The 26,800-nt window shown below is 39.3% G+C and overlaps 1 protein-coding gene across 1 annotated transcript in view; it reads right to left on the bottom strand.

The window, feature by feature from the left end:
- The window catches only part of PARD3 (par-3 family cell polarity regulator), a 388,174-nt gene that overhangs the window by 92,656 nt on the left and 268,718 nt on the right, over window positions 1-26,800 (bottom strand). Inside the window, exons 22-23 of the mRNA XM_026048772.1 lie at window positions 18,124-18,234; window positions 1,897-2,154 (exon numbers count right to left, since the gene is read on the bottom strand). Coding sequence (XP_025904557.1) covers window positions 1,897-2,154; window positions 18,124-18,234 — 369 coding nt within the window. The remainder of the gene's footprint in view (window positions 1-1,896; window positions 2,155-18,123; window positions 18,235-26,800) is intronic.

Below are 26,800 nucleotides of genomic sequence, written 5' to 3'. Positions count from 1 at the left end.
ATTATCTTTTCTTTCCCCAGATATTTCTTGCTGCATGTCCCATATCATTCCTTCACCACTAAACTCAGGGAGGTTTTTCTAGCTCCAGGTCTTGTCCCTGACTTGCATTTTTCTTTTTTTCCAACTTGCTGCTAGCCTGTAGTGCGAGCCAGGTGAAGACCCTTTTGTCACAGCAGGATCCACCTCTGTGAGATGGAGCCCACTGTTCCTCTGCACTTTTGCAGAATGGCCTGAAAGTGCAAAACTACCATCTTGCTTTTCTATCCTACCCTTACGATTAACATCGTATTCCCTGAGTGCTCCAGCTATAACTTCACTTTTTCACTCGCTCTCTCCAGGCTCTTTCATCAGCCATCACACAGAGTTAGCTGGGTCATGCAGGTCTTCCACTTCGCCGTGCCAGGTTTGCATCAAAGAAACTTTTTTGTTGTTGATATGACATTGATGCCATTCAATTCAGGCATGAAACGCTACCTTTGGTCTAACAAAAACAGCCGTGGGAGTCGCAACGTGGTGGCCATATTAACCAGCTGAGCTGCCTTCCTTTCCCAAGTCACAGAAGTGCTGAGATTTCAAGTACTCAGGCATATGGCCATATCCATAGTAAATAAATCATGTACATTTAATATGAAAAGACCTTTCACACAGTACGATACAGTAGAATAATAGGACTGACAACATAAAAAAGGCAGTTGTGCATTTTTAGTAAGAATTTACAGTAAATGCATCTGAAATGTCATTTTTTGTCATATTAGATGATACTTTGTTTACAACACTATGTGCTGCTCAGGAAAATAAGTTTTTAAAATAGATCTTGCAGAGGGTTAAATACACAACTTTCAGTCTCAATCAAAAATAGCTTTAGACAATTAGCTGAACTCTGCATGACAGCTACCGTCTTTAAGAGCAAATGCCAGATGACTCTGTTAGGACCTAAAATTGAATATGCAAGATCAATATGGACTCATGTGGAGATGCATTGAAAGCAAAGACACTATTTTGTTGATTTGGGGGAAAGTGCAGTATTTATYTTCTGCTAAGAATGGGATAGCAAACAAAACATTCAAGGGATTTTACTAAATCAATGRCCTCTGAATAAATTAACAATGCCTCCTATACTGGAATTACTGTATTAGTTTTTGTACAGCTGAGAAAAGGCAGAAATACAACATCATATATGTAAGTGAATAAGAGCRATATATTTTCACTGCTAATGTACAAAGTCTTCATTCCAATTTTAGCTTTACATTTAATCAAGAGGGACCATAATTTTGCCTGATTTTAGCATAAAACCAAACATCAAATACTTTGGATTCTGTAGCCACAGGAAATGTAGAAATCATTAGCTACGGCCCAARAAGAGAAAACAATTCATAAATCAGACTTGGAGCTCACTCGATCTATATTTTATCCCCAAAAATTCAAATGTTAGGCTGACGTTTGGGACTGCAGTAGGTAGGATTAGAATCCAGGTAAGCTTTAGCTCACTTCTGGTTCAACTGTAAGAACTTTACAGATTTTGTAACTGTTGTGAATAGCTTAGAAATGTTGTATTCCACAGCCACATTAACTTCAGCTCTGATTAATAAACTAGCTGATGTCCAAGTTAGAATTTAATTTGCATTCTATCAAATAGCAACTCTAAAATTCAAAACCCTTTCAAAGAATGAGAAGAAAAGCAGGAGCTCTTCAGAGAGGGAAAAAAAAAACCCTCATATCTCATCCTGTTACAGTTTGACTCATGTGAGCTCAATACCTTTCTACATAAAGGCTTTTAAAAAGCCATTAATAAAAATGCAGATCTGACTTTCCAACCGCTGCACAGTCATCTCCCATGACAAAGAGCATTACAGCGACGGATTTGGAAGCAAAGTATTGACGATGCCCGGTGCCTACCTGTCTACAGGTGACGCCTTCGCGCTGCGCGGCTTCTTCACTTGCGCGTACAGCGCTTCCACGGTCTGGCCCTCGCGGGGGCTCTGCGCTCGGCCGCCCAGGGTTATGGTGCCACTGCTCGAAGAAGAGTCATAGGAAGCAATTCCAGCATACATGGGGTCCGCGTCGCAGCCAAACGTCCGGTTAAAATCCTGAATCTCGGCATAGTCACGTTCACGAGCTTGTCTCTCTCGAAATTCTCGCGTTTTTGCTTGAATTCTGAAAAATTAAAAAAGAAGGCTGAAACTATTTATTTTTCTATCACGAGAGCACTGTTTCATGCTCCCTAAAACAGTGTTTCTCACCAGCTAGCAGAAACTTTATGCAGTTCATTCTAATTAAATGAATGGCATGTTTTCCATTTGAGTTCTCCACAGAGTCTCAGGTTTACTATGTTTATCGAAGTCTAGACCTAAGCAATGCTCCCCCTATAATCAACAGTGTCTTTAAGGAAGCATCTCATCATCCACAGTCTGCTTTTACATCAGTAATTTAAATAATGCCTTGCTATAGTTGTCAGTGCCTTGCTTGTTTACCTGTGGCTTTATGCATCTCGTGATGTCTGTGACTTTATGCGGCCTTTCTGATTCCAGTGGCCAGACACCATTCATATCATATCATATCATATCATATCATATCATATCATATCATACTCTCATAACCATGTTTTATGCTTTTAATATCTCTTGAAATTCATAAATCATCCTCAAAGTATTTGTTTGCTCCAACACTACTAAAGTCATACTTATTTTGCAATTCAACAATTCCATAAGGCTAAACACACACACACACACACACACATACATSCATGCATTTGTGCACAGAGTAAACTGCAATTTTTTCTTTTATTATTTGTATACAGTGAAAACAAACTGAATAAGACAGCTCTCCAAAGCAGGCATTTACTTCTCAGAAAGTATCAACATGTTAAAGTTACAAAGGAAAGATTTTTTTTAATCCAGATGCACTTGTTTAGCTGTATAATAAAAAGAGAGGGGTAAAAATAGATGACATTTAGGAACCTAACAAACACAAACTGAGCACAGAGTGTACTTTCCAAAACAGACAGACTAGAATTTGAAGTAGGTTTCAAAGTTTTCTTGGCATTTTAGAAAACCTGGCCTATCACACACATGCAGAGTGAACTGAAAAAACAAAACAAAACAAAACAAAAAAAAAAAAAGAAAGAAAGAAAGAAAGAAAGAAAGAAAGAAAGAAAGAAAGAAAGAAAGAAAGAAAGAAAGAAAGAAAGAAAGAAAGAAAAACAATAATGCCCAGACCAATTTAGTACCCTGTCATCGCTGTAAAATGAAGTGCTGGGCTGTCTCCTCCCTCCCAATAGGAAAATGTGCTCCCCCTCAAAGCCTCCGACTCTTGAAAATAAGCTGGAAAAAGCACGAGCTCTACTGGCATTTTTGATGCTGTTATTGGATCTCCCCTGGGGGCTCAGATACCCCAGGCCCGGTCCAGCTGCTCAGCCCGGGGCACCGCAGGGGACCTTGTGGGAGCCCAGCGCCGGATCCGCTGCTCCTGTGCCTGGCGGGGCTGCTGCACCTCGAGCAGCACAAGGTGACGGCGCTTACACCACAGAATCAGCCCCCAGCTCATATGTGCACATCTGAATACGAGTGTCTTCATCTGCASACTGAGCCCCGTGGAAACTGTCCTTTCTGTGCTAACAAAGCTCCTGGGAACAAAGCAGGGAGCAGGAGATGGATGGGCAAATACATTTTCCTCAAAAATCCCAGTAGTTCTAACCAAGGATACTGACTACAAGATAAAACCGACCAGCTGAACTCCCTTCAACAGCTGGTGCCATCACGTCTAAGGTTTGGTGATTCATTTACATGGCCTGAATTATGCCCTGTCTCTGGCTCATTCTTCTTCCTGTGGCAGCTCCCACTCTCACTTCGCCACAGTGAAATAAAATGCAAGTACAAGTGTTCCAGTTCAGAAAACATTATTTAAACCCACAAGTATTTTTGAAATCAGTTTTGCAAAGTGTGCTATTAACTAATTATTTTCTTTACTGCTTGCTTTTTATTTTCAGAGGAAAAAGGGACAAGCAAACTCTAAATGTACTCAGCTAGCAGCAGGCTGCTCTGCAATTACAGAGACCTAAACCTGGAAGAGGCTTTTTGCTTTTTCTTGTTCTACCTTAAACTGACGAAGGGCCCAGAGTTTGAAATACAAAATCATTTCAATTTTAAACTGTGTTTCTGCATGCCTGTTTTTTTTTTTCCTAAGGAAAGCTGCACAAAAAGCAATTCAAACAGTTTTAATCGTTTTGAAGATATTTATGAGGAAGGAAAAAAGGCTTGAAAATCATCTGCTCTTTTTTGTTTCACCTTGACATATTTCATTTCCAATCCGCAGTACTGTATTAATTACTTGTGGAGGAATATGTTTACCTAGTGATATTTCTCTTCTGAATGGAAAAAGCTGAAGAAATCAGAAATTTCTTAGATTTTGGCAAATTCTGGCATTTAATTTTAGCTTCAATKGGCAATATATCATCAAGTACAGGAAGACTGGCTGGCACCAATATGAGAAAATAAAATTTCATGCACTGGAGTATATCAAAACTTTAGGGCAAGACRGCTGTCTGTATAGCAGTAACACATAGAATAAGCCTTTCAAACAAGAAAACCTCATCGATAGTGGCTATAATAATTACCTAGCCAGTGATACTGGTCTTATGGCTTTAATGACTGCCATGAGATATGCCGATTAATTTATCTAACATCTGACCACAAATATCATAAAATTGCTACATCCATGGACACGAGTGCCTCCAGTTTCACATTAACCAACTTTTGTCATGGATCTGCTTATGGGCTATTTAATACTTTTGAACTTTTAAATAGCTCAGTTTGCAGCAAGAACATTAAGTTTTTCCCACGCATGGTTTAACAAAGAATAACGATCCTTATTCAAGTGGGAGAGAACTGATTATTGAAGTGTTATGCAAATAATAATGTTCATATCCCCTAGGAAAATTTTTAGAAAATTTTCTATCATTGTTAATACAACAYGTTATACACATGTATAGTATTAAAAATCAGTCTGAAAAAGTCATTATAAAGCTTTCCTGTTAATTCTAACTAAAGTACTAAGTTACCATTTACAGTAAGTAAYGCTTAATCCTTAGGTAGAACTTATAATATATCCAATTATACTGACAATCAAAATGCTTTGATTTTGTTCTCTTAATTATTTTTTTCTGTTAAACCACTGTGCAAGTCCTATCACTTTCACAAGAGAAAAATACAGTCATAATGATTACTTAACACTTTTTAGAATACTGTTTAAATGCAGCTTTGCTTTTCCCTTCTTAAGGACATACTATATTTAAAAATTATGTCTCCAAGCTTAGAGGAACCAAATAATAAAGAAAAATTACTTAAATTTATTCTTGAAAAGAGTAAAAAACTATCATCAGCTGAACATTACACTGTTACTTCTGCAATTATGATAGGTTTTAACTCTGAATATATTTATATAGAGGGAACTTGAACCTAATGCTTTTTTTTTTTTTAATTTATACCCTCTGCTTTTGTGTGTGAGTGTGTATATTGCCTAACTCATCTATCAGCACATGCTGATAGATGTATTAAGTATACATATGGGAAATACTAGTGACAAATATTGTGGAAAAGAGGAAAATAATTATGTAAACACACAGTGCACAACAGATGAGAATGTGGAATTTGCGCTGTACTTCAGCCCTAGTCAGCAATGTTCCTGCTATTTAAATTCAATATCTGCAGAAATGTTAGATCACAGTCCTTCATTTTCTCAGTTTAGGTATGTGTATTAACCTGTTCTTGCTGAATTATGTGCATTTAGGACATGGCACAATAAATAGGCATGTGTCTGAAAGTTCAAATCAGGATTTATGGCCTTCTGACAGATYTTGTGTGTTTTAACAACAATAATAATGCTTAGCGTTTATATAACCCCTTTCTTCTTCGAAGAATTTTGCAAGAACTGTTAATCAATTTTGCAGTGTTTAAATGAAATTGAACTTTTAAAAATTCAAAAGCTATCCCAAGAAGTTTCTAAATGCTTCTCGCTGAAATGTTAATATTGAAAATGTCAACAACGCACTGTTGTACTTTTGAGACTCAAATTATAATGTTCAGTTAAGGTATAAACCATCCCCATGCGTTTTTGTGGCATTCAATTCAAAAGCTAATGATAACTGCCTCAAATGACAATATTGTTAGCTGCAGAACTTCCTGTAATTGTTCAAAGAGCTTTTCATTGCAAGCAAATCCTGTAATGATCGACATACCCATTGTATAGTAATTCTTATGCATGCAAAATGGTGGTCACAAAAGTAAGGGAAAAGCTTTGAATGCTGCCTCTAGAGAAGAGCACAGATCTCACTGCCTTTTGAAGACCCTGGGAGTGCGATTCAGCTTGCAGGTAAAGGCAAATGCTGCTGTGGGAACCTAAATTTAGGTTGCAACCTAAATTTTGGACTCTCATGGAGGTCAGGGGAGATTCAGTCAACAATTCACAGTCAGCAGAGTCTAGAGAGCTGTTAAGCTGAACAACAGAAATGTGTCCATTTTAAGCTAAGTCCTTCTCTACTGAGTGTGCTGAATATGCATTGAGGAAACTCAACCACAGTAGGCACAGAGCTGTGTAGCTCACACAGAGATAGGTCCCAAATTAAACCTTTTAGCCTCTGAGCTGATTCCACCCTGAGACGATTATAAGAGGTGCATTTGAGCTCAGCCTTAACTTTTTGCAGCTCTGGAAAACTCAAAGCAGGGCTGTGTTGAGTAAAAGCAAATAAGCACAGTTGGCTGAAGAAGAGATCTACACCCCAAACTCAAATAGGGTTAAATGTGAAATTATAAATATATTCTCAATGTTTTGGGACCTTCAGTCCCCTTCGTGGGATCTTTTTCGTATGAGCGATGTAGATCGCTGGAAAAAAACAGCTACTTATCTTAATTGATGAACGCAGTTTGGGAAGGGCATTCATGACAAGCATACTACATTTGTTATTGCAATGACAGCAATGCCCTCCCATAAGATCAGAAATAAAGTTGGCTGCTGCTTCTGGTGTGCAATTGCTTGGTCAATTCAATTAATCCTCCTGCTGCTGCCAAGATTCAGCTATTGCCCAACTACGCAACCTTGCCTTTTCCACGGAGGCTCACTGATTTGCAAAATCAGTATTGAACATTTGCAGTTGCACATATGTGAGATAGCTGACAGTGTTTATTAAGCACAGAAACAGCACTGTATAAGGACAGAAGCTAAATGACAACCCATTCAACACTGCCAGTTCTCAGTTGTCCTGCCATCAGCGACGTGCTTCTGCATGACGGATCGGAGACAGAGAACAGCTACACCACCCTCACAAAGCCAGTCAGCTTAAGTTATTCAGATGGGATGACAACATTTGGGCCAAATTTTGCCAGATATCCCTTCTAATAAAGAGGTCAGGAGATGTGTTGGCCACTGGCCAAATCTTGTCAACAATCTTGTCCCCTCCTGCTTCGCTAGTGCAAAATACCTCCTGGGCACAACATGCCAGCAAGTAAGCCAGGTCTTGCTGTTCCTCCTGCGCCTCTGCCCAACTGCCTTCAGGGCTCTAATGGGCCTTTTCCTAATTTTTGGCAATCAAATCATTGTGGCGGTTTGTCCATTCCGTATTTTTCTAAGGCCTTTCTCTGGATTGAAGCAGACTTTTTCTGACAACTGCTCTTTTAATTAGGATACCTTGATTATAGACATTATTGTGACTTCCCTCTGAACCAACATATGACACTTAGCTTTTCTTGTTGCAATTAGAGCTAGTCAGTTATCACAGTTCTGAACCATCTCACAGCAAAGCCATCTGGTTTCCTGGGAAAATCTTTCAAAAGGAGCACTGTGGGCAGCAGATCATCACGACCATTAACCGTGGTAGCTTATGAACAAGACAGACAGCCCCCTCTCCTCAGATGCTTGCCAGTTCATTCAAAATCTTTTGCAAGTTTAAAAAAAGTCAGAAAATACCACTTTTAGATTGGAAGGCTGGTGTCCAACCTTTTTTAAGTTATTAAATGAAATGAACACTGCTGCCTTGTCTCCCAAGTGCACATACGCGTGCGGCCGGCAGGCCGAAATACGACTTCCCCACCGCTCAGAGCCATGCAGAAGGCCTGCAGAATGTGCTCAGCTTGCTGAGAYGAGCACCAGCACACAGGGACAAAATCAGAAAGGCCGGGACACAACATGAGATAAAGGTAGCAGGGAGCTTTAAAGATAACAATAAATCATTGTGTAATTGTATTAGCAGTAGAAGAAAGAGCACAGAAAAGGTTGCTTGCCGGCTCAGTACTGAGGAAATGGTATTGACAGATGATGCTGACGGGACTTGAGACTTAAGGGTTTTTTTTTGTTTGTTTTGCTTTGTTTTCTTTGCATCTGTCTTCACTAAAATGGTTGACTGCAAGCAGATGGCCAGCACCACCCACACTGACATCTCCAACTGGAATAGGGAAAGAACTAGTTAGAGACAGGTTAACTGGGTTGGATTTCAGCTCTGAAAACAGCTCTACAACTGAGACAAACTCTGARCTGGCTACACTAACCACGAGAACCTGTTTAAGACACCTCAAGAATTCACCGACTAGAAAATGTCAAATAYGCGTTGGAGGAGCAAGAGAATTATGGACCCATCAGTTTAACTTGAGAACTTTGAAACAAACTATTGCTAAGAACAGAGAAGCTAATAAGATAAGCAGTAGCCATTGTAGATTCACTGAGAATAGATGTGGCCAAGTCCAGCTGATTTTCTTCTACAWCACAGTAACAGGCCTTGCGAATTTGAGGAGAAGGCGCACATTTTAGGCTAAGAAAAACTGCAGCGGGATGGATGCRACAGGTTGAACTAAACTGCTCCTAGAGGGTATCTTGAGAGAAGTTCTCAGCCACCACAAACACACCAGAATGAACTGCAGTTCGACAAGATCTTCCTCCTACATCTGATCTTACTCAAAGTTTTCATTATCAATTATGATGCCATTAAATCCACACACAACTGACAAGCAAGACTGTTGGAGGGAAGGATTAAAATTACAAATGCTTTTGAACAATGGGCATCTTTTAGAGTGAACTTTAAAATGAACTTCAATAATGGCAAGTAGGGGGTAATGCACATAGTTAGAATAATGAGGCACACAAATAAAAAATAGTGGGCAAAGCCTGTGAGTTGCTTTTTCAGAAATGGGTCTGGAAGTTTTATTAGATGACAGCTACACAAGTCAGCAATGTCAAGCTGCTGTGCAGAAGGAAAAAACACAGTGGGAATGAARCAGCAGTCTTCTAATACAAAGAAAAGAATAATATGTTTTCCATCTCTAAGGCAAGGATTAGGGATTTGAACTGCAGCAAGAATAACTGAGACTAGATACTGCAGGCAAGGGAACTTCCTCATGGTAAAGATAGCAGAATGGATTGCCATGGGAAACTGTAGGGTCTATCTCATTATAAACTGAAAAAAAAAACAGGATGAGGCAAACATCTTGCAGGACTAGCATACAAAGGATATCCTACCTTGGAAAAAAACACAYGATCTCTCTTCATAATTCTCTACTTACGTAGAAATTAATTATATATATATATTTCCTATGTAATGTTACTACAAGAACAGAGAGAACAGGGGCWGCATAAAAAGAGCATCCAGAATCTTGAAATTAAAGAAGTTCATCTACACAGATAGTCTTAATTTTCACTCTCCTTCAGCAATCACAGCCAATCTGTCAACTAGAATATGTGGTAGTAGCTGCTATCCCTCATAAATTTCCCCTTGCTCAAAAGGGGAATGATGCTTGTTTTCCTGAGGAGTCATATTAAATAAAGCCATTAAAGAAGGTGGCAAAAGACAAAGGAAGAAAAAGGAACCAAAACATGCAGGAGACAGAGTGAATACTACATATACAAACAGATGAAGCACAGGCACAAACCTGAGACCAAGTATATCAGTGAAACTGAAATAGATATTGAAATTATCTTCTCTAATCTTGTGGAATACTTCATCTGTTTTATCTAACCCSTGTTAGATAGAAACTGTTATCTGTTTTCACTAACCCTTGCCTTTCTCTGCTCTTCCCTCATCTTTCCAAAGTGAAAGCAGAGTATCTCAAATTGGCTTTCTTTGAGACTGGCATAAACAAGTGAAAATCTCTAAATTACTTGCCTACATTTGAATGCAGCTTTTAAACAACTTTGATAGCTAATAGCCTGTAGATTTTTTTGAGGGTGGAGGAGGATGTTTTATCTATTTTGTTCCATTTTTCTAAAAAGATGTGCTTCAATGAGAGTTGAATGCATAAGGTTCATGGGAAATACAGCAGATTCTCAAAAAAAAACACCCCACTACTATAAATGATTTTTTATATCTTATCTTTATGTCTGGTCCACTAGGTTCACTAGTCTGTGTTTCTAGAGGGCCAAAACTAGAAAAAATTCTGAAATGACAAAAGCTTACAATGACAAATAGTATACGAAGGCAAGCAATTACGTGAATCTCGTAGCATCAAATTAAAGAAAAAGTAGTGGAGTTAAGATGGGTGGGAAATAAGCACAGAAGATTGCTGAAATATTAGTATCTATTGCTCAGGACACACAGATTAGCACCCACATCATCGCTGGTGACTCTGTGGTGTCACCATACTGAGTGAGAGCATGGCCACAAGTGAGCCAGGTCTCTCAAAACCATCAGATTTGTACTAGTAACCAGTTACAAACCCMAAGTTCTGCCTGTGATGTGGAGGGGAATCCATCTACCTGTCGTGAATATATTACTAGATGTCCTTCTGATTAGTCAAAATATTGCCACTGTACCAAAGAATTGGACTAAGTAGTGTTTTAAGCATTGTAGTTTRCAGTGTAAATATCCTGTGGTGCAATCTGGAAAATGTGACAGGCTTTCAGTTCTGTTCAATTCATCAACAATAAACATAGCTGCATTCATTAATTTAATAATTACAGTACAACTTTTTTTTTCATTCTCAAATAAGCATTTGCTGCAGTAGTTCTACCACTGACAGCATAGGTCACAGAACATGATGGGACACATCGTTACCTTATCCTAAGCTTTTTGACATTCAGGGGTGAAACACGAGAAGTCAGTGCTCTTACTTAGAACTTAAATTTCTATGAGTGCTGAACTCATAGGATCTGTAGGGCACAATCACTGATGTAATTCAAAATATTATAAAGACAMCATAACTGTTGTTTTTAAGTCCATGACAAGGAGCTTGGCCAGATCCAGCTCRGTACAGTATTTTGAATCAGCAAACAATAGAGAAAATGCACTTTTAGCAAAGCTCTCTCATGATCTCTACACATTATAAAATATAGTCAGAGATTCTGTAGAGCTTTATTTAAAAAATGCCTCTATTATTCCATAAAAGCTTCAGTTTACATTGCTCCTGAAGTCAGTGTTTTATGAAGTGGAACTGGTGTGTAATATTTTTCTTAAGCTCAATATTCTCATGCTTCATTTCTGTGTTCTCCTAAAAAAATATTGCCACTGATTTGTTTTCATGTGCTGCACCCTCATCCATTAYATAAAAAACAACTGCCAAAAACAATGCTACAAGTCTCAGAGAAGTGGGAATGTTCACTGACAAGTAGATTCCATCTCAAAGTAAGTGAGAATGAGAAACACATTGATCTGATATTCTGATTCACTGAGCAATTTTTTCCTTACTCTTTTATAGATTGGGAAGGGGGGAGAGTATTTATTTATCAGAAAAGGCTTTCTGCAAAACAGTTCAGAAAATACACCTGTACTCTAAATGTTTGCAGTGGTTATGGCTTTAGAGGTAACAGTTCTCTGAAAAGCCGTTCAGTGGCATCAAAAGCAAGAGCAAAAGTGAAGCTGAGCTTCTGCATTATTTTAAGGACACAGATAAGACTTAAGTTATGTAACTGGCAAAAACTCCCTCTGCTTACGGTATGTTTCTCTTTTCTCTAAAAGTAAGATGAGCTTGCTTGATGGAAATATTTTGCTTAAGGGAAAAAAGTTGGGATTTTCCAATGAAAATATTATGGTCTCTCTGGGAAATCTGGAAAGACACCAAGAGTGTCCTGCTGTTCGGCCCCCTACTCCATCTGATACTTTAGCAGTTCCAGATGGCCTTTACTACGAGATGACCTCCCCTCTATTCTTTTATGACGACCTTTGGGTCACAAATTATCTATAGGATGCTGCTGTCATTCTGTAAGACACTGTTGCACTCTTTCATCTAAAGACTAAAGATGCCTAACATTAAAACTCATCTTTGTTAGGCTGACCTTCCAGTGATGATCAAAACAGACAGTTATTCCAATCAATGTCACTGATGGAGAAAATATGTTTCATTTCTTTGCAACACTGACATTAGGAAACTGCARGATGGTTTTAAATCAGATCACTTTTATAATTCTGCTTGGCTGGAGAGCAGAAGATATTATGCTCTTTAAAATATCTAGGATATTGCTGTAATGGTTTGGATGAGTTATGTTGATTAAAGGGATGTGGTAGATTTGTTTTTTTTTTTTTTTTAAGTTATTGATGTGGTTTTCATGTAAACATCCACAATAGGAGGTAATAAAATTTTATATAGGTTCTATTAATTCTTTGTCTTTCTCCATCATCATAAATGGAGCACACTGAACTTGCATAGGAAAATATAATAAATAGTCCTAATGTACTAAATAAAGTAATAAGGTTAATTTCTTTCCTGCTGTCAGTAAATTCATGTTAGCAGTCTCTCGTCAGCTTGACATCAATTAATGATTTTAATTCCAGACTCTTGTCACAGTACTCACCACCCTTTCGTCTAATTAAAATGGATGATGCATGATGAAGGGAAAACACAAGACTTCTGTTCTTGTTGTAACATTTCTATTCATTAGTATACTTTTACAACAAAAGGCTTGTAGCTTTAATGGCACTAGAGAAAGATGAAGAGAAGTTTATTATATGTTGGAGATAAAGTCTCCTGTACCCTTAGGGAAAATATAATACAGGAAACATTTTACGGATTGACCAAACCCTGTAGGAAAAGAATATTAATGCTCTTTTAATTACTAATGAGCATACCAAATGTTTCATTTAAATTCAGGAAACATCGTTATGGGAAAAACAAACACTAAAATCCTAGCCTTGCTCATGGTAACAACAAAAATGTTGTCAGCCATTCGCTGACCTACAGAAGCAAAAGCAAAACTGCCGACTCGGTGAAAAACATCTGGGCCAACCTCCCTTAGACCACATCTCTGCAAGAGACAGTTCCTCACCCGTTTCTTCCATTCTTTTTGCCATATTCTGCTGAAGCTGTAGGAGCAGCATCCTACCTCAGTTACCAGCTGCTTCACAATTCCCATTCAAAAATATGTTTTTATTCTATATATTAAAAAAAAGCAAGGCAATAAGATTTACTCTGCCATACAAAAGCCTCTTGAGGTTTCCACCACGGAACTGCTGCCCTCCACTCCTGCTCTCTCCCATCTGGGGAGAATCCATGGTCCTGCCTCCCCCTTGCAGCACCGAGCAGGGCAAGGCCCAGAAACCCATGTTGGGAGCTCCCCCTTCTGGCCCTGCTGCTGCCAGCCACGGTTCCCACCACGGAGCTCAGGCCACCGGGATGACATTGGCGCAGACAAGGATAAATATGTCAGCAGAATTATGTGCATTTAATTCCCTTCACACACTAAAGGGAAAAAAAAAAAAAAAAAAGGATAAGTTTTCCAAAATATTAGGGAAAAAAAGTAGCAAAGAAACAGGTTTGTTTTCCAGGTGACAACTATATATACATATAGTGCATATGGTGTGCGGTATTACTTAGCTGTGTGTTAATCTTCATCCAGCAGGTCCAGCAGAGACTGGAATTGCACAGCATCTTCTTTAGGGCCAAGGCAGGCGCATGCAGCGTTGTCCCGAGGACCAAGAAGCACCTATGTGACTACATATCTACTACATCTGCCATCTCCCAGGCTTCGTTGGTACCCGTCATCGCCCTCCCACCTGTACAAGCAGATCATGCTCTTCCAAAGGCCTCCTCCCCTCGCTACTCATCCTCACAACACATACATTTAGGTACCTGATTTTGCTCCCGTATCAGTAGAACTTAAGGAAGAATCCAATACTAAGAGTAAAATATGTTTATGGTGGCCTGCAAGTTTCCAGAGTGTTAGCAAAGCTCTTGCATGCATTTAGTAACTGAATGAAGAAAGCATCCCATGGAATATTCTTTCAAGAGGAGGAAGTGTCTCTAAAGGCAGATTCAGGCACAACCACCACCAAAGCTGCAATCACATACTCTGAATCAGGAGATTAAGAATTGCACGTTTCAGCTTTTAAGCCTTATCTAGCTGTGAACAAGCCTGGATACAGCTGTTTTTGTTGGAAACTTCAGTAAGAAATATGCGTGCCTTATCCCTCCATTCCCTACTACCTCAGTACAAAAGTGCAAGGGGAGTGTTTGCTTTGCTAGAGGACACCAGTCATAGGCTGAAGAGAGCCTTGCCAGACTTAGGGCAGCCATGTGGCTATCAAGAACCACAAGCGTCCAAGACAGAGAGAGACAAATGTGGTCAAAGGGTTCCGACTTGCTAAAGGTTCCTTTCCTTCTGCACTGAGCACAATGTGTCAGAAAACAAAATCCAAGAAGAAAGAGGAAGAAATCAAGGTGTTAAGAGACTGTTGTTAGATCCTCTTTCTTAGGAGATGAGATAGGTTCAGGAAAGCTACGCTCAGTTTTGAATGTGAGTTGTGGCTTCCTAATGGCACATCAGAACCCACTTGGGTCTCAGACCAGTGCTTCAAGGATAATGCAAGAAGACTCGTCTTTCTGGAGTAAACCTGTCTTACAGAACAGGGAGCAATGTCCTTTGTCCTTGGATGAGCTGCTAATCTGATATTCTGAGAATTTACAAATGGCACATATCTTACAACAATTTTAGTAAGACTGGTAGGCAGCCTTTCCAGATGATGCTCCTGATTTTTCTCGTGTTCTATTTTTTTTGAAAGCTGCATCTATCTTCAACCAGATAATTTCATTTTCTGTGCCAAATTGCTGTGTTAGGACTGTCGGTAAACATGTATCATACACAGCTAGAGAGATATGCTCTTTAACAAGAAATTACTATTAATAATATATTTTTAAAAGGCAATTTTATTCATTTCAATCATGGTAAATTGAAGAACATTAATTTGCTTATTGTCTCCTAATCAATATGAACGCTACTTTTAAGAGTTTAAAGAAAATACTGTTGTAAGCACAATACTATTAAAATTATCAAGTCAAGGCATAATAATTTTATAAAATTGTAGGCATGATTGATTTTTTAATGGACCATTCACTTGTTCTCTGACCCCCTAAGGATTTTTGTTCCAAGACTCTTAGACATAGTAAATTCATTAAATCCAACCTATTTCCCAAAAGTATTGCATCATTATAAAAGTACAGAGCATCAAATACCAAGTAAAGCAGAATAAGTGAGCTGTACTGCTAAAAACACTGAGAAAGAACCCTCAGAAAATCAAGTTAAAATAGCAGTTATTGTGAACCAACATTTGTTACGACAATAATATTTTACTATCTCCTGACAAGCACTTTGAGGGGTTGTTCAGTAAATTCACAGAGTATTCTTCATTAATAGCACATATCTAAAATTATTTTACAATATAAAAAGGAAACTCTCCGCAATCTGACTGCAGGAATACTGAAAATCTCTATGGACCAAATCAACATCTGAAATTTTTAGAAACATAAGGAAGCACCTCACACATTTGATTGCTATTTTATTATATTTTATTAGTTGTACATGCCACTACCCCAAAGAACTTGCATTCTTTYATAGACATAACACAAAGGAAAGCAAATACACAGTTAGGGAAAGAGAAAGAGGAGGACCTGTGTTATGGTAACAACATCAGGCTGTTATGATGTTTGGGCGCATGCATCTTCTGCAGTTTCAGTGAACAAATAAAACTGTTTTATGACACACAAAGAGTGAGATTCTGGGAAAGATTCAAAATGGGTTAGCGAAACTTGATGACAAGGATTAGGAATTTGCTCCATGCACGGGCAGGCTTTACAAATAATTCCGTAATTCTACCTTGGTACCCAGCGTGACTATTGCAACCTCTCTCGCATCATCACAYGGACAGTTTGTGCTCTCACCATGCTTATGAGAGACAGACAGAGGCAGAGAAAGAAGAAAGAAGAGAATGTTACTAACTCAAACTCATTCCTYCTTTTTTTTGCAGAAATGACTGAGGAGCTAACGTGACTACTGCTTGGTGGCAGATGAGTGGACGAAGTCTGCTCAGGTCTAGCACCTCCCAGGGCACAGGGCTGCATGTGCTGTCTGGTCGGGGAAGGCCAGCACTGAGCACAGCTCTGCCAGACCCCAGTGTTGAGCACTGGCATTTGCAGCGCAGAAGAGCAGGTCAGCAGCGCCACRGCGCACAGCCCTGGCTGGAGCTCAGCCACACTCACTAGGCAGGGACGCAGCACCACGCACGAGGACCTTCCTCCAGCCCTGAGCTCGCCAGGGCCCCACCGCTAGCTTCCAAAGGCCTCTGCACCAGTGCTAGAAACTGAACCACGAACTGGGTAATCTGCCTACATATAAAGGAAAGTTGCCTGCACAAGCACACATGTAGCCAAAGTCATTTATTTTCYTCGGTATCAGTATTTCCTTTCACTATATAATCTGAGAGTACACTACCCTTAAAAACAGGGGCAAATTTAGTGAGCCTGTTCCACTTTTGTCAATGAAGAGTACATAAAGTAACATCACAAACAAGTAAAAACCAAAACAACCAACAAACACTATTATTCAGCCACCTTCTACTGGCAGAAGGGATGTACTTGTGAGTGAACTTCTTCATAGATCTCTTCTAGCGCATGTGAAAAGCCAAAGGATTCCCAAAACATAATCCAAATGATAATCACAAATGACCAAACATCAGCAGTTTAACAAGTTACTGCTGATCAGCTGACCTGCAGTAACTGATGAATCTTTGCTCCTAGCCTGCCTTAGCTCTAATGTCAATCACTTCACCTTAAAACAACTTTGAGCAAACTATTTTACTTTGTAGTTGAGCAGCTATGAAGGAGCTACTGTAGCTCTGCTATGTAACAGCTTGTTAAAATGACAAAGCTCTCGCTTSTGTTCTTACCCACAGCTGACACGGGTGCCCTAGCTATGACGGTCTAAGGGATCACTATGACTAACTAGTCAAGCTTCCTGCACAAGACAAACAACAAACTTTCCCTCTGTGGTTTCTCCATCAAACCACAACTTAGGGCTGAGCTACACTACATATTTTAGATGAATCAGCCCTAACTGCTTATTCTCTTTCACTGCAAAATGTGCCTTGACTGTATTTACGATCCAACATGCAAACACTGTAGCCCTTTAAATTTTGTCTCCTCTGTGGAAGAACCTTCTACCTGAAGAGGCCTTCTCTCCCTGTACATCCTTCAATACTAGTTAAATTACAGCCTAAGCTTTCCAAGATTTTGAGTAAATGGAAATAAAAGATATCAGAGACTAGGCCCCAGACCTCTAGGGCTACAAAAGACAGGATGAAATACAGATTGGAAGTATTGAGAAGAGCATGTGACATATATAACACATAGGCTTTTAATGTTAAGGGAAGTTGACATGGAAAAATAGAGGTACTCACCACTCATTTTTACAATTAGCAGTTTAATATACACATCATTCCATAAACATACTGCATGACACATAAATAGACTGAACTTCAGTGACAAATATACTGATTATATGTCTTTATATTGTTTCTAAATATATCAAAGAAAAAACTAGATATGCAAGACTTTGAAGAAAAATACAAAATTTACTTCATTCTATATAAATACTATTTTTCTAAAAATGTCAATAAAATCATTTATAGAATGTATAGAGAAAACATTTAATATTATTATTCCAGTCTCCTCAATAAAGAAAGGAGATCTTGTTCTATAAAAGTTTAAAGCAGCCAAAGAAGCTGTCAAAGCTAATGTCCAGAATAAATCCAGCTCCATCTTGTTATGCTAAGTATATAAACATATCAGCATTTGGAAAATTTCATCAGTGAAAAATGGAACTTCAGTTATTTAGTTTAAAAACAAAACTCCTTCTATCAAGGTTTAAGCAAATACTGAAGTCTACCTCTCCTGTTCTTGCTTCATTCGTATTCTCTCCTCTTCTGAAGTAAGAGCTTCCTGCACTTTTATTTTACCAGTTTTCTCACTCTTGTCATCTTTGCGATGTTTGCCAAACCTGTTAATAACACACAAAAAAAGAATCTAACTTGTGAAATGAACACAACTGCATTTTCCTTTTCCCATGACAAAGAGACTTCTCCAAGGAGAAGCGCTGCTCGGAAACCAAGAAGAGAAACTGAAAAGATCTCGGAACCTCCTTTTTTAATATTTTCAGGCTGCTGTAGTTTGTGCTGAGGGTTTTTTTTTTCTTTTTTTTCTCTTTTTTTTTTTTCCTCCTTCTCTTAAAACTTTATAGAATTCCTTACTAAAGAACAGAATAGAAACAAAGAAAATTGTAGTGCCACATTCCTTTTTCCTGCCAGCATTTTGGGGGGTCATTATTTTTAAATGCACAGTCAAACAACTCTTTAAAAATTACCGAAGTCTCAGGCTGCCCGAGACTGCAAGGCAAATTTGCRTGGAGTAAAGACGCTCCGTACGGAAGAGCAGGAGACAGGCAGCTGCCCACGTGCGCTCACCCTCTCCCCGCCACACCACACATGCTTGCTCCAAAATGGAAGTTTATTCCTCTCCAGCCCCAGGTGGCTTTGAGTTTTGCTATCCCCATATGCCTTTTCCCAGMATGTGCAGGGGAGCAGGGACGCGGAGCTGCTCTGCTCTCCCTCCCAGGGGCTCCCACCACCACCAGCTCCAGCTCTCACTTTAAGTTTCTTGCATCTTTGCACTCTGAACATTTTTCTTCTAGACTTTCAGGGAGAGAACAGCCTGACATTTGAGATTCTCGTTATTATTAGAATAAAATTGCGTATATTTCTGTTAGCTATTTCAGGCCTGCTTTAAATGGAATGACTTTTGCACAGACTGAGCTAAACAAACACTTAAATGCAGTCCAAGTTCAGATGACGATTTTCTGCCTATTACGGCAGATGGGATAACATGTCTATACATCTACTAAACACGGGATTATTTATCACGATAAAAGCAGTGAGGTTATTTTCTCATGAAGCGCTCAGAGGAGAGCAGCCTTCCGCTGAGGGGCACAGCAAGAGCACCCAGTGCTTTCCAGCGCTCAAACACSAACATAGAGGTCCTTAAACATCTTAATCCATTTACACAGACAGTTTACACCCAAAGCTTCAAAGCCACCAAGCATTTATATGATTTCTTCCCTTTTTTTCCTGTTTTTCTTCATACAAAGTCAAKGCAGAAATACCGCACAGTAACGCTTCAGAAAAAATAATTTGTGATCACTCAGGGGTGAGAAAACTTTACTCCATGTAATCAAGTTTATGGTTCTTAGGGTAGTTGTTTTAAAAAAGAAATAATGCAGTGGAGGAGGACGTACACAAACTTTACAGTGCATGGCTGCTCTCCACCACCCCCAGACTGCTCATTTCTGAATGATTTGGGCACATGAGTACTAGGATGGTTCATTAAGAACTATCTGAAAAGGGAGAAGCATGATAGGGTTAAAAAAACACCAACTGCTACATATAGTTGAAGTCTCTGTTTTTTTTAATGCTATGTAAATACATAAACCCGACACACTCAAATGCAGTGYCTAAAAACGCCAGCACTTCAAAAACACCCACCTATCTATTAAAGAGGCGTCAAAACAATTACAGCAAACATTAGAGCAGACGACACGGGAGGCTCCAATCGACTTTGCGATGTCTAACGCCCCACAAAACAGCTGGTGTGAAAGAGGCCTGAGCGCGCGGGCCGCAGCAGGGCCCGCCAGCAGGGCCGCTGGCAGAGGCCGCCGCGCACCGCGGCGCCGCTCCGCCTCGCCCGGCCCTCCAGCAAAGGAGGCGACTTTCCAAGCAGGTGGTTTATATATTTATAGCATACTGGTGTTCTAAATAAATAAATAAATAAATAAATACAAAGATTAAATTTAATCAGTGCCCATGAGGTCTGAGCAGCAAAACAGGATTTCTACCGCCATAAATCAATTCACTCTTAATTATGAGGAGAAACATATTGAAATCATTATCTTATTAAAAAAAAATAAAGTACACCGGAAATTTCAAATAATCCTCTCAAATAATCCTTGTAAGCAGGCTACTAAAAGGCTGGTGAGGCTGCATGGCTTTCAGAAGACTGTACTTGTAGTGGAAACACGTARCGCAACCCTAGCAAAACTCAGTGTCTGAGTTCCCACAGCGAAGCCTCCGAGCCCATAAGCCCTGCTCCTGCTGCACCCGCAGCACGTGCTGGAGCACCGGGCTTGGATTTGCTTGTGGCAACAGTCCCTCTTCCCTTTCAGGGTGTGGTCATCTGGGAAGTAAGGATTCTTCTGCCCTCAGGAGCAATCCTGATAAAAGCTTCACAAGGACATCTTCTGGTCCCATCCAGGGACAGGAGACCTTCTAGTGTCACTCCTGGTGAGCTCCGCAGGCATCACAGCAGGGAACAGCCAGGCAGCGCATGAAACATGGTCATCTTGGTCATCTTGGGAAGCCACCTTCTCCAGACATTGTCACCCACATAAGTGATACATCCACCTCAATCACCACTGCCTGTACTAAGTTCAGCAACATTAACTGCATCTTCCCTACACTCAAAATCTGTAATAATCAACCGCATCCTCCCCATGCCTGATTGTGGCTTCACATCTTTAACGCGTCACGTGCATGGACTGTATGGTGACTGCATGGACCTCACGACACTCGGAGGTCAAGGAGCTGCAGAACAGGTCAAAAACACACTGCCCTATATGAATCTCACCCTAACCAAGTCTGCATACTTCCAGTAAGATCTCTGCACACACAAAAAATATTTAGGAGTTCAAGAATTCTCTTTTCCACTAAAGACTGCAAGTCTAATGGATTCTGTCAAGCGTCAGCTTACAATAGCAGAGGTAACAGGCAGATAAAGGTAAAGCCGTTTTCCAAGTTCCACCAACACTTTGGGAASGTGTTTAAAAGAAACACGAAGGAGCCAGACACACACACACACACATCAAAACCTTTCATTTCTGCAGGAGGCGTCAACACTGCATTCAGTAGGTTTTCATAAGGCTATTTTAATTACTAAATATAAGTGTGGTTGCTCCTTTTTTTTCTATTTTCTCCTTGAAGTATAATTTATTAAGACACAAAGAAAACCCACAGCCCAAATCAGCATCCTCTCCAAATTTATAACAGACATTTATAAATTATTTAGCATCCACATTCAAGCCAAGTTTAACTACAGAAGAGCAACAGAGAGCGATACCAGGGCATACCATTAAAGCAAGCTGTTAAACACCCCTTTAACTGTGTAACACTCAATGCACTCTTGGGGCTATACTAGTGTGAAGCTACTCACCAGTCTTTTCAATTAGTTCAGTTAGATTTTCCTATTTTGATTCACAACTACGGACATAACAGAATATTCAGATATAAAAACAGACTAATGAAATTCAAGCATTCTATAAAATATCCTTTCAAAATACCCAGTTCTACAGAAGTGCTGTGCCTTCGGGGGTAGTGGAAAAATCCTTCCTTGCTGCTCTCCAGTGGCTCACACAGTGCTGTCTGAGTCAAAAGAAGCAAAGCGTGGGTCAGGTCCCCTGAATTACTCTTGGCATTTAAAACACCTCAGTTTGAATGTATCAGCCCAGGAAAAAATAACTGGCCTATCTTTGTAAAAGGGAGTGTGAGCAGTATGGCCTCTGCCCTGCCTGGTCACCATTAACATCAGGGAAACACTCCCCTCATCAACATCTGCCTTGGTGTGAAAGCCTCTCTTCCCTCCCTGCTTGAGTACTCAGAAAGAAGGGAAATGGGAACTAGGATGCACATCCAGTATATCACACCGTGGAAACTTCAGAATCCCACTGCTTCTAATATTTCTTCCCTAGCGGATATCTTTAATGTCCTGGCAAAAAGTTCTTTCCACTGTAGTGACTGCACACTTAATGATAACAATCTAAGATTGGGAACTCCCCAAGTGCAATCATTAAGGATTCCTGCCCTGCAAAAGAGCAATCGCCACCCATCCGTCCTGACAGAGAGCCTCAAAACTTTTSCAAGAACATGCCTTTGAGAAGACTGCCCTGAGGTCTGATCCCTGCACTCGCTGCTCTGCTTACAGATGCTGGAGCTTTGCTCTGCTGCGTGCAGCTGCTTAGTGAGTGCCTGAAGCACCTGGAGGTTTTCTGGCACTTGTCTGAACCTGAACCCACTCTCCTCGCTGTGAGGCTGGCTCCTGGCATACTTGTTGCAGTTCTTACCGTGAAAAGAAATTACAACCTTTTTCTGAGGCAGAAATGAGAAGTCCACTGCTCAGGATCTATGCYGGATCAATTGATCTCGCATTAGTTAAAAGGTGGACAGTGATGAAGAAAGCCAAGAATCGCTGTTGAGATTTTAAAAAACAGCTGAAAAGGAGCACTGTGCCACTGATGTTGCGACAGTCCTGGGAATTTGATTCTAAGCTCCTGACATTTCTTAAGTGTAATGCTAACAATTTGACTGTGAAGCACAAAAGCCCTACCTAAAGAAGTACACAAAATATCAATACAAAGAGGAAAGTTGCCCCATGCTGCATTTCAATGTCTTGGAATCAAGCTGTGTATACTACTCTAACAAAGTTAATGTATTTATACCATGACAAGTTTTGTTGCTACAGCCTTCCCTCGTGCTACACTAAATCCTGAGCAGCAAGTGTAACCCTAGCACATTTATCAACTATGGTCACCATGTCTGCCAGCCTGAATTCTTGAAAGCACAGCAGACAAAGTTATTACTCATGTTGGAAAATAAAGATCAAAAGGAAAATGCAAGGCTTCCTTTATATCCCAAACAAATAAAAGCATTATCTTTCTATTTACAAACATGTGCTTCCCTGAGCATAGTTTAATACTCTTTGTGTGGTTAAATAATTGTCTCTTTATAATGATTATCATTATAAATGATATTAGTAGGATAGAAAAGTCGTGATCTCACTTAAGAGCTGTTTATTCTGTAGTTCTCTCATCTACAAGTCATTACTAAAAGAATAGCTAAACAAATAGTTTGTTATTTTGTAACGGTTTAGAAAAAAACTTTAAGAAAAAAACTCCTATGATTAATTGAAATACAGGCTATAAATTAAGAAGATCCTGTCTATCCAAGAGTGTGAGAAATTGATGAAGAAGAGCAGCTGAAATCTTGTTCACTCTAATTGCCGAGATACTCCAGGGTTCTACTTAATTTATAACTTCTTAATTCCCCTTTTTACATTAAGGGTTAGAGAAAGTTTCAAGATAAGTGTAAATGCTCAAAGTCAAATTCACAGATCCACAGTCTGTCTTAATCCTCAAATTCATCCAACAATAGAAATCATAGTAAGTGAAGCAATTAAAAAAATGTAAGAGGGCCATTTTTAAAAACTATCATCTCTAGAACATAATAGCCAAGTCACATTAGAGGAAAGGACTATCCTCAGAACTCATGATACTAGCTTTCGTGTTATTATTAATAAAAAAGATGAGAACAGAGACCTATGTGCATGAACCTTGACCCTAAAGTAGGAAAATCCTTGGAATTCTGTGGGTAATGTAATGAAAAATCCTCTGTTGGTCACTAGCTGGCTTATATGCAAACTTACTTGCCTGAATGACTGTTACAGCTCTCACATGGTGGCATCCAAACCTACCCTACCCAACGGAAGAGGACTGATGAGAAAGTGACTTCAGTGCCTGTGGGGCAGCACATCAGAGAGTCTGAACAGCACAAGACTGAGAGAACAAAATTGCTGAGGATGCAACAGCACCTGCTCAAGACACAATGTCAATTCTTTCATATATATGCATAAACACAAACTATGCATTAGATGAAGCGTAATGCACGTGATTTAACTTAAATAAGTGCACAGAAACAACAAATGAAGACAAGAAGATGCACAGGTGGCAGCACTCAAAATTCCACATTTACAGTTTCTCTCAAAAGAACTTCAGTTTGAAAGAAAACATGTAACAGAATCTTTGATATAACAAAAATAATATGCATATCGTCTGCTAAATGGATTTTACTCTGATGCGTTACTGATGAGATCATTGTCGTCTGCCAAATCATCCACATATTTCATTAGAATAAAGGGCTACAGAAGAAACATGCATTAGTTGATTAATGAAAAAAAAACACAAAAATTGATTGAGACAGAAGTTCAGGAGTATTATGTTCCTTAATAGAAAAAACATTGTCATTAAAAATTAACAAATGGTAAGTGTCTTGAGCTATTCTATCAGTGCTTTCTGTCTTCAAGGCATGCTCTTTTCCCAACAGTTGCAATAATATAAACATACACACACACATTAACACTAATTATTTTGTAAGGACTTATGTATTGTTTTTCATCCTGCTATGTCAGCAATAAGATTTATATTTCAAAAGATAAATTATTATCATAGACAACAGCATTCCCTGCTAAAATTATATTTAATAAGCATTCAACATTAGTGCACATACAAAATCATCCTGGTTAGCGATGACTTGAGGGTTTATAAGCCTTCCATGCTTTAGCAAAATTGTGCAACCGCTATTTTTAAAAATCTGCTTTCAAGAGAAAAGATCTACATCTCTGCAATGCATTTCTAGAAACAGACATCACATCTAATCAAATTAGTAGCTCAGATTYCAGAGTTAGGAAGAGGGATAAAAGAAGCTGTAATGACTCGGCAGCATCGTTGCCTTGAGATGATGAGGAAACCCTGATATTCAAGTAGCAGGAGGGAGGCCAAAGGAGCCCACACTGTGGGAATAGTTGGAATGGATATTTATAACTTTTTATTTCCACAGGTTTCCTTGGGTATGTTAAAACTGACAAAGCAGCCAACCTTTTGGTGCAACACTCAGCAGAAGAGGCCCTGAAAACAAGGTTCTTGGAGAACCCTGGCGTCCCATACCAAACAAGGGGCACTGCGTAAGAGCAAAGGAGAATATCTCTGCAGAGACAGGTTTGTGTATGGGCCTTCAAGCAAAAACACAATTTATATATTTCTTTAAGTGGCCAAGATGCCTCTAAGTCAGTGTGTTCTCATAAACAGAACTCAGAGGCTGCTCTTCTGGAATTAAAGCAAGCCAGATCAAGGCCAGGGTCCACACTGCAATCACTAACTTGCAATCAATGAAAACTACAGTTATGAGATTTATTCTTTTTTTTTTTTTTTGACTGGTATTTTGGACAAAATCACATGTTTCCACAACTCCTGTGTTCAGACGTGAACACAGATCAAAACTGGGATGACCTAAGTACTTATCACTCATTTATCAGTCCTCTCTGATGGTGCCCTGTGAGAACTGAGGAGCACGTGAAGCTGTTTGGTGACACTGCAGTCACACTGCACATGCACAAACTTTATCTCAACATCCACTGCATCCCTYTCCAAACATTAAAAGCAGCTAATTGAAATAAGGCTACTTAAAATCAACAGTTAGGACAGCACCTAAATTGCAAGCCTTCACGTGCAACATTGCAGGCAACTCAGACCACAACTTCCTGGAAAGAAGTGGAAACAACATATGGGGCTGGTAGCTGTTTCCAACCACTGAAGCTTAATCTGCTTGTCTTTGTGATTCAGTATCCCAGCTTCGCAGAAAACGGGTATAATGCCAAACCAAAAGACATGTCATGAGGTTTCATTCAATTATTTTCATAAACAGTTTTGATAACGTTTCCTGAAAGGCATGACACAACAGGCAGAATATTATTCGCACCAAGTCGCTCTCTTTTCACAACTTATACATTTGTAATATTTACTTCCAGCATAAAATGACGAAACTTTTAAAAACAGATTTCTTTTAGGGGAAGACCATCTGTCTGCAAATTGCTAAACAGAACATAATCTTCTCGCGTTGCTTTTCCTAACTGTCTAAAATTGCTGGAGACATTGACAGTTCTAATAAATGACAAAATTATTCATATAGATCAGAAATAAAAAACAACTAATCCAAATGAATGTAATTTAAAAACAGTCAGAGAAGGTCCAAGGAAGTGGGCATAATTTTACACGCTCATATTTGAAAGGTATCAGGAAGGCAGCACCCAGTAACAAGAGAGTCTTCTCTTTCTCGGCCAAACCAACTTGGTACACAAGACCACTAAAAGTCACCATAACTAACTCATTTGCATGATGCAGAGCCAAAACCTATTAAACCCATTAAGTGGTTTGTGGCATCCCTGCAAGAATCAGAGATGAAAGAGAAAGCTCCTGCTCAGATACAGCCACGTTAGCAATCATCAGTGACAGCAGCGACCACAGGAGCAGTCCATGATATTTTGATGGAAATTTCATAGCACTTTGAAGCCTACTTGTGTGGCAAGAACTTTTTAGTACTGTGCACATATTCAAAAGAGAAAACAATTATTTGACCACATAAATCGTCTTGCCTGGGATAAGATTTGATACACTACATGTGTGCTATTTGTCACTGAAGAGAGTAGCTCATACATGTGATACAACCAAGCTAATTCAGTCTTTTAATGGATAATGTAATCTTAATGGACAACATATCCTTTCATTATTGTCATTTAATGTACTTACAAATGCTCCTGTCCCTCTCTCTCAGACAGTATTCTCTAATCAAGACTGCAATTCTTTGTTAGGTAATTCAATACTAGGAGTTCTGAGCAGTAAGATGTTAAAACAATAA

This window comes from Nothoprocta perdicaria, unplaced genomic scaffold (assembly GCF_003342845.1).
Source record: "Nothoprocta perdicaria isolate Ctin4 unplaced genomic scaffold, notPer1 scaffold_57, whole genome shotgun sequence".
Lineage (NCBI taxonomy): Eukaryota > Metazoa > Chordata > Aves > Tinamiformes > Tinamidae > Nothoprocta > Nothoprocta perdicaria.
The sequence above is the reverse complement of the archived record's forward strand: the minus strand, read 5'-3'. Positions and strand labels throughout refer to the sequence as shown.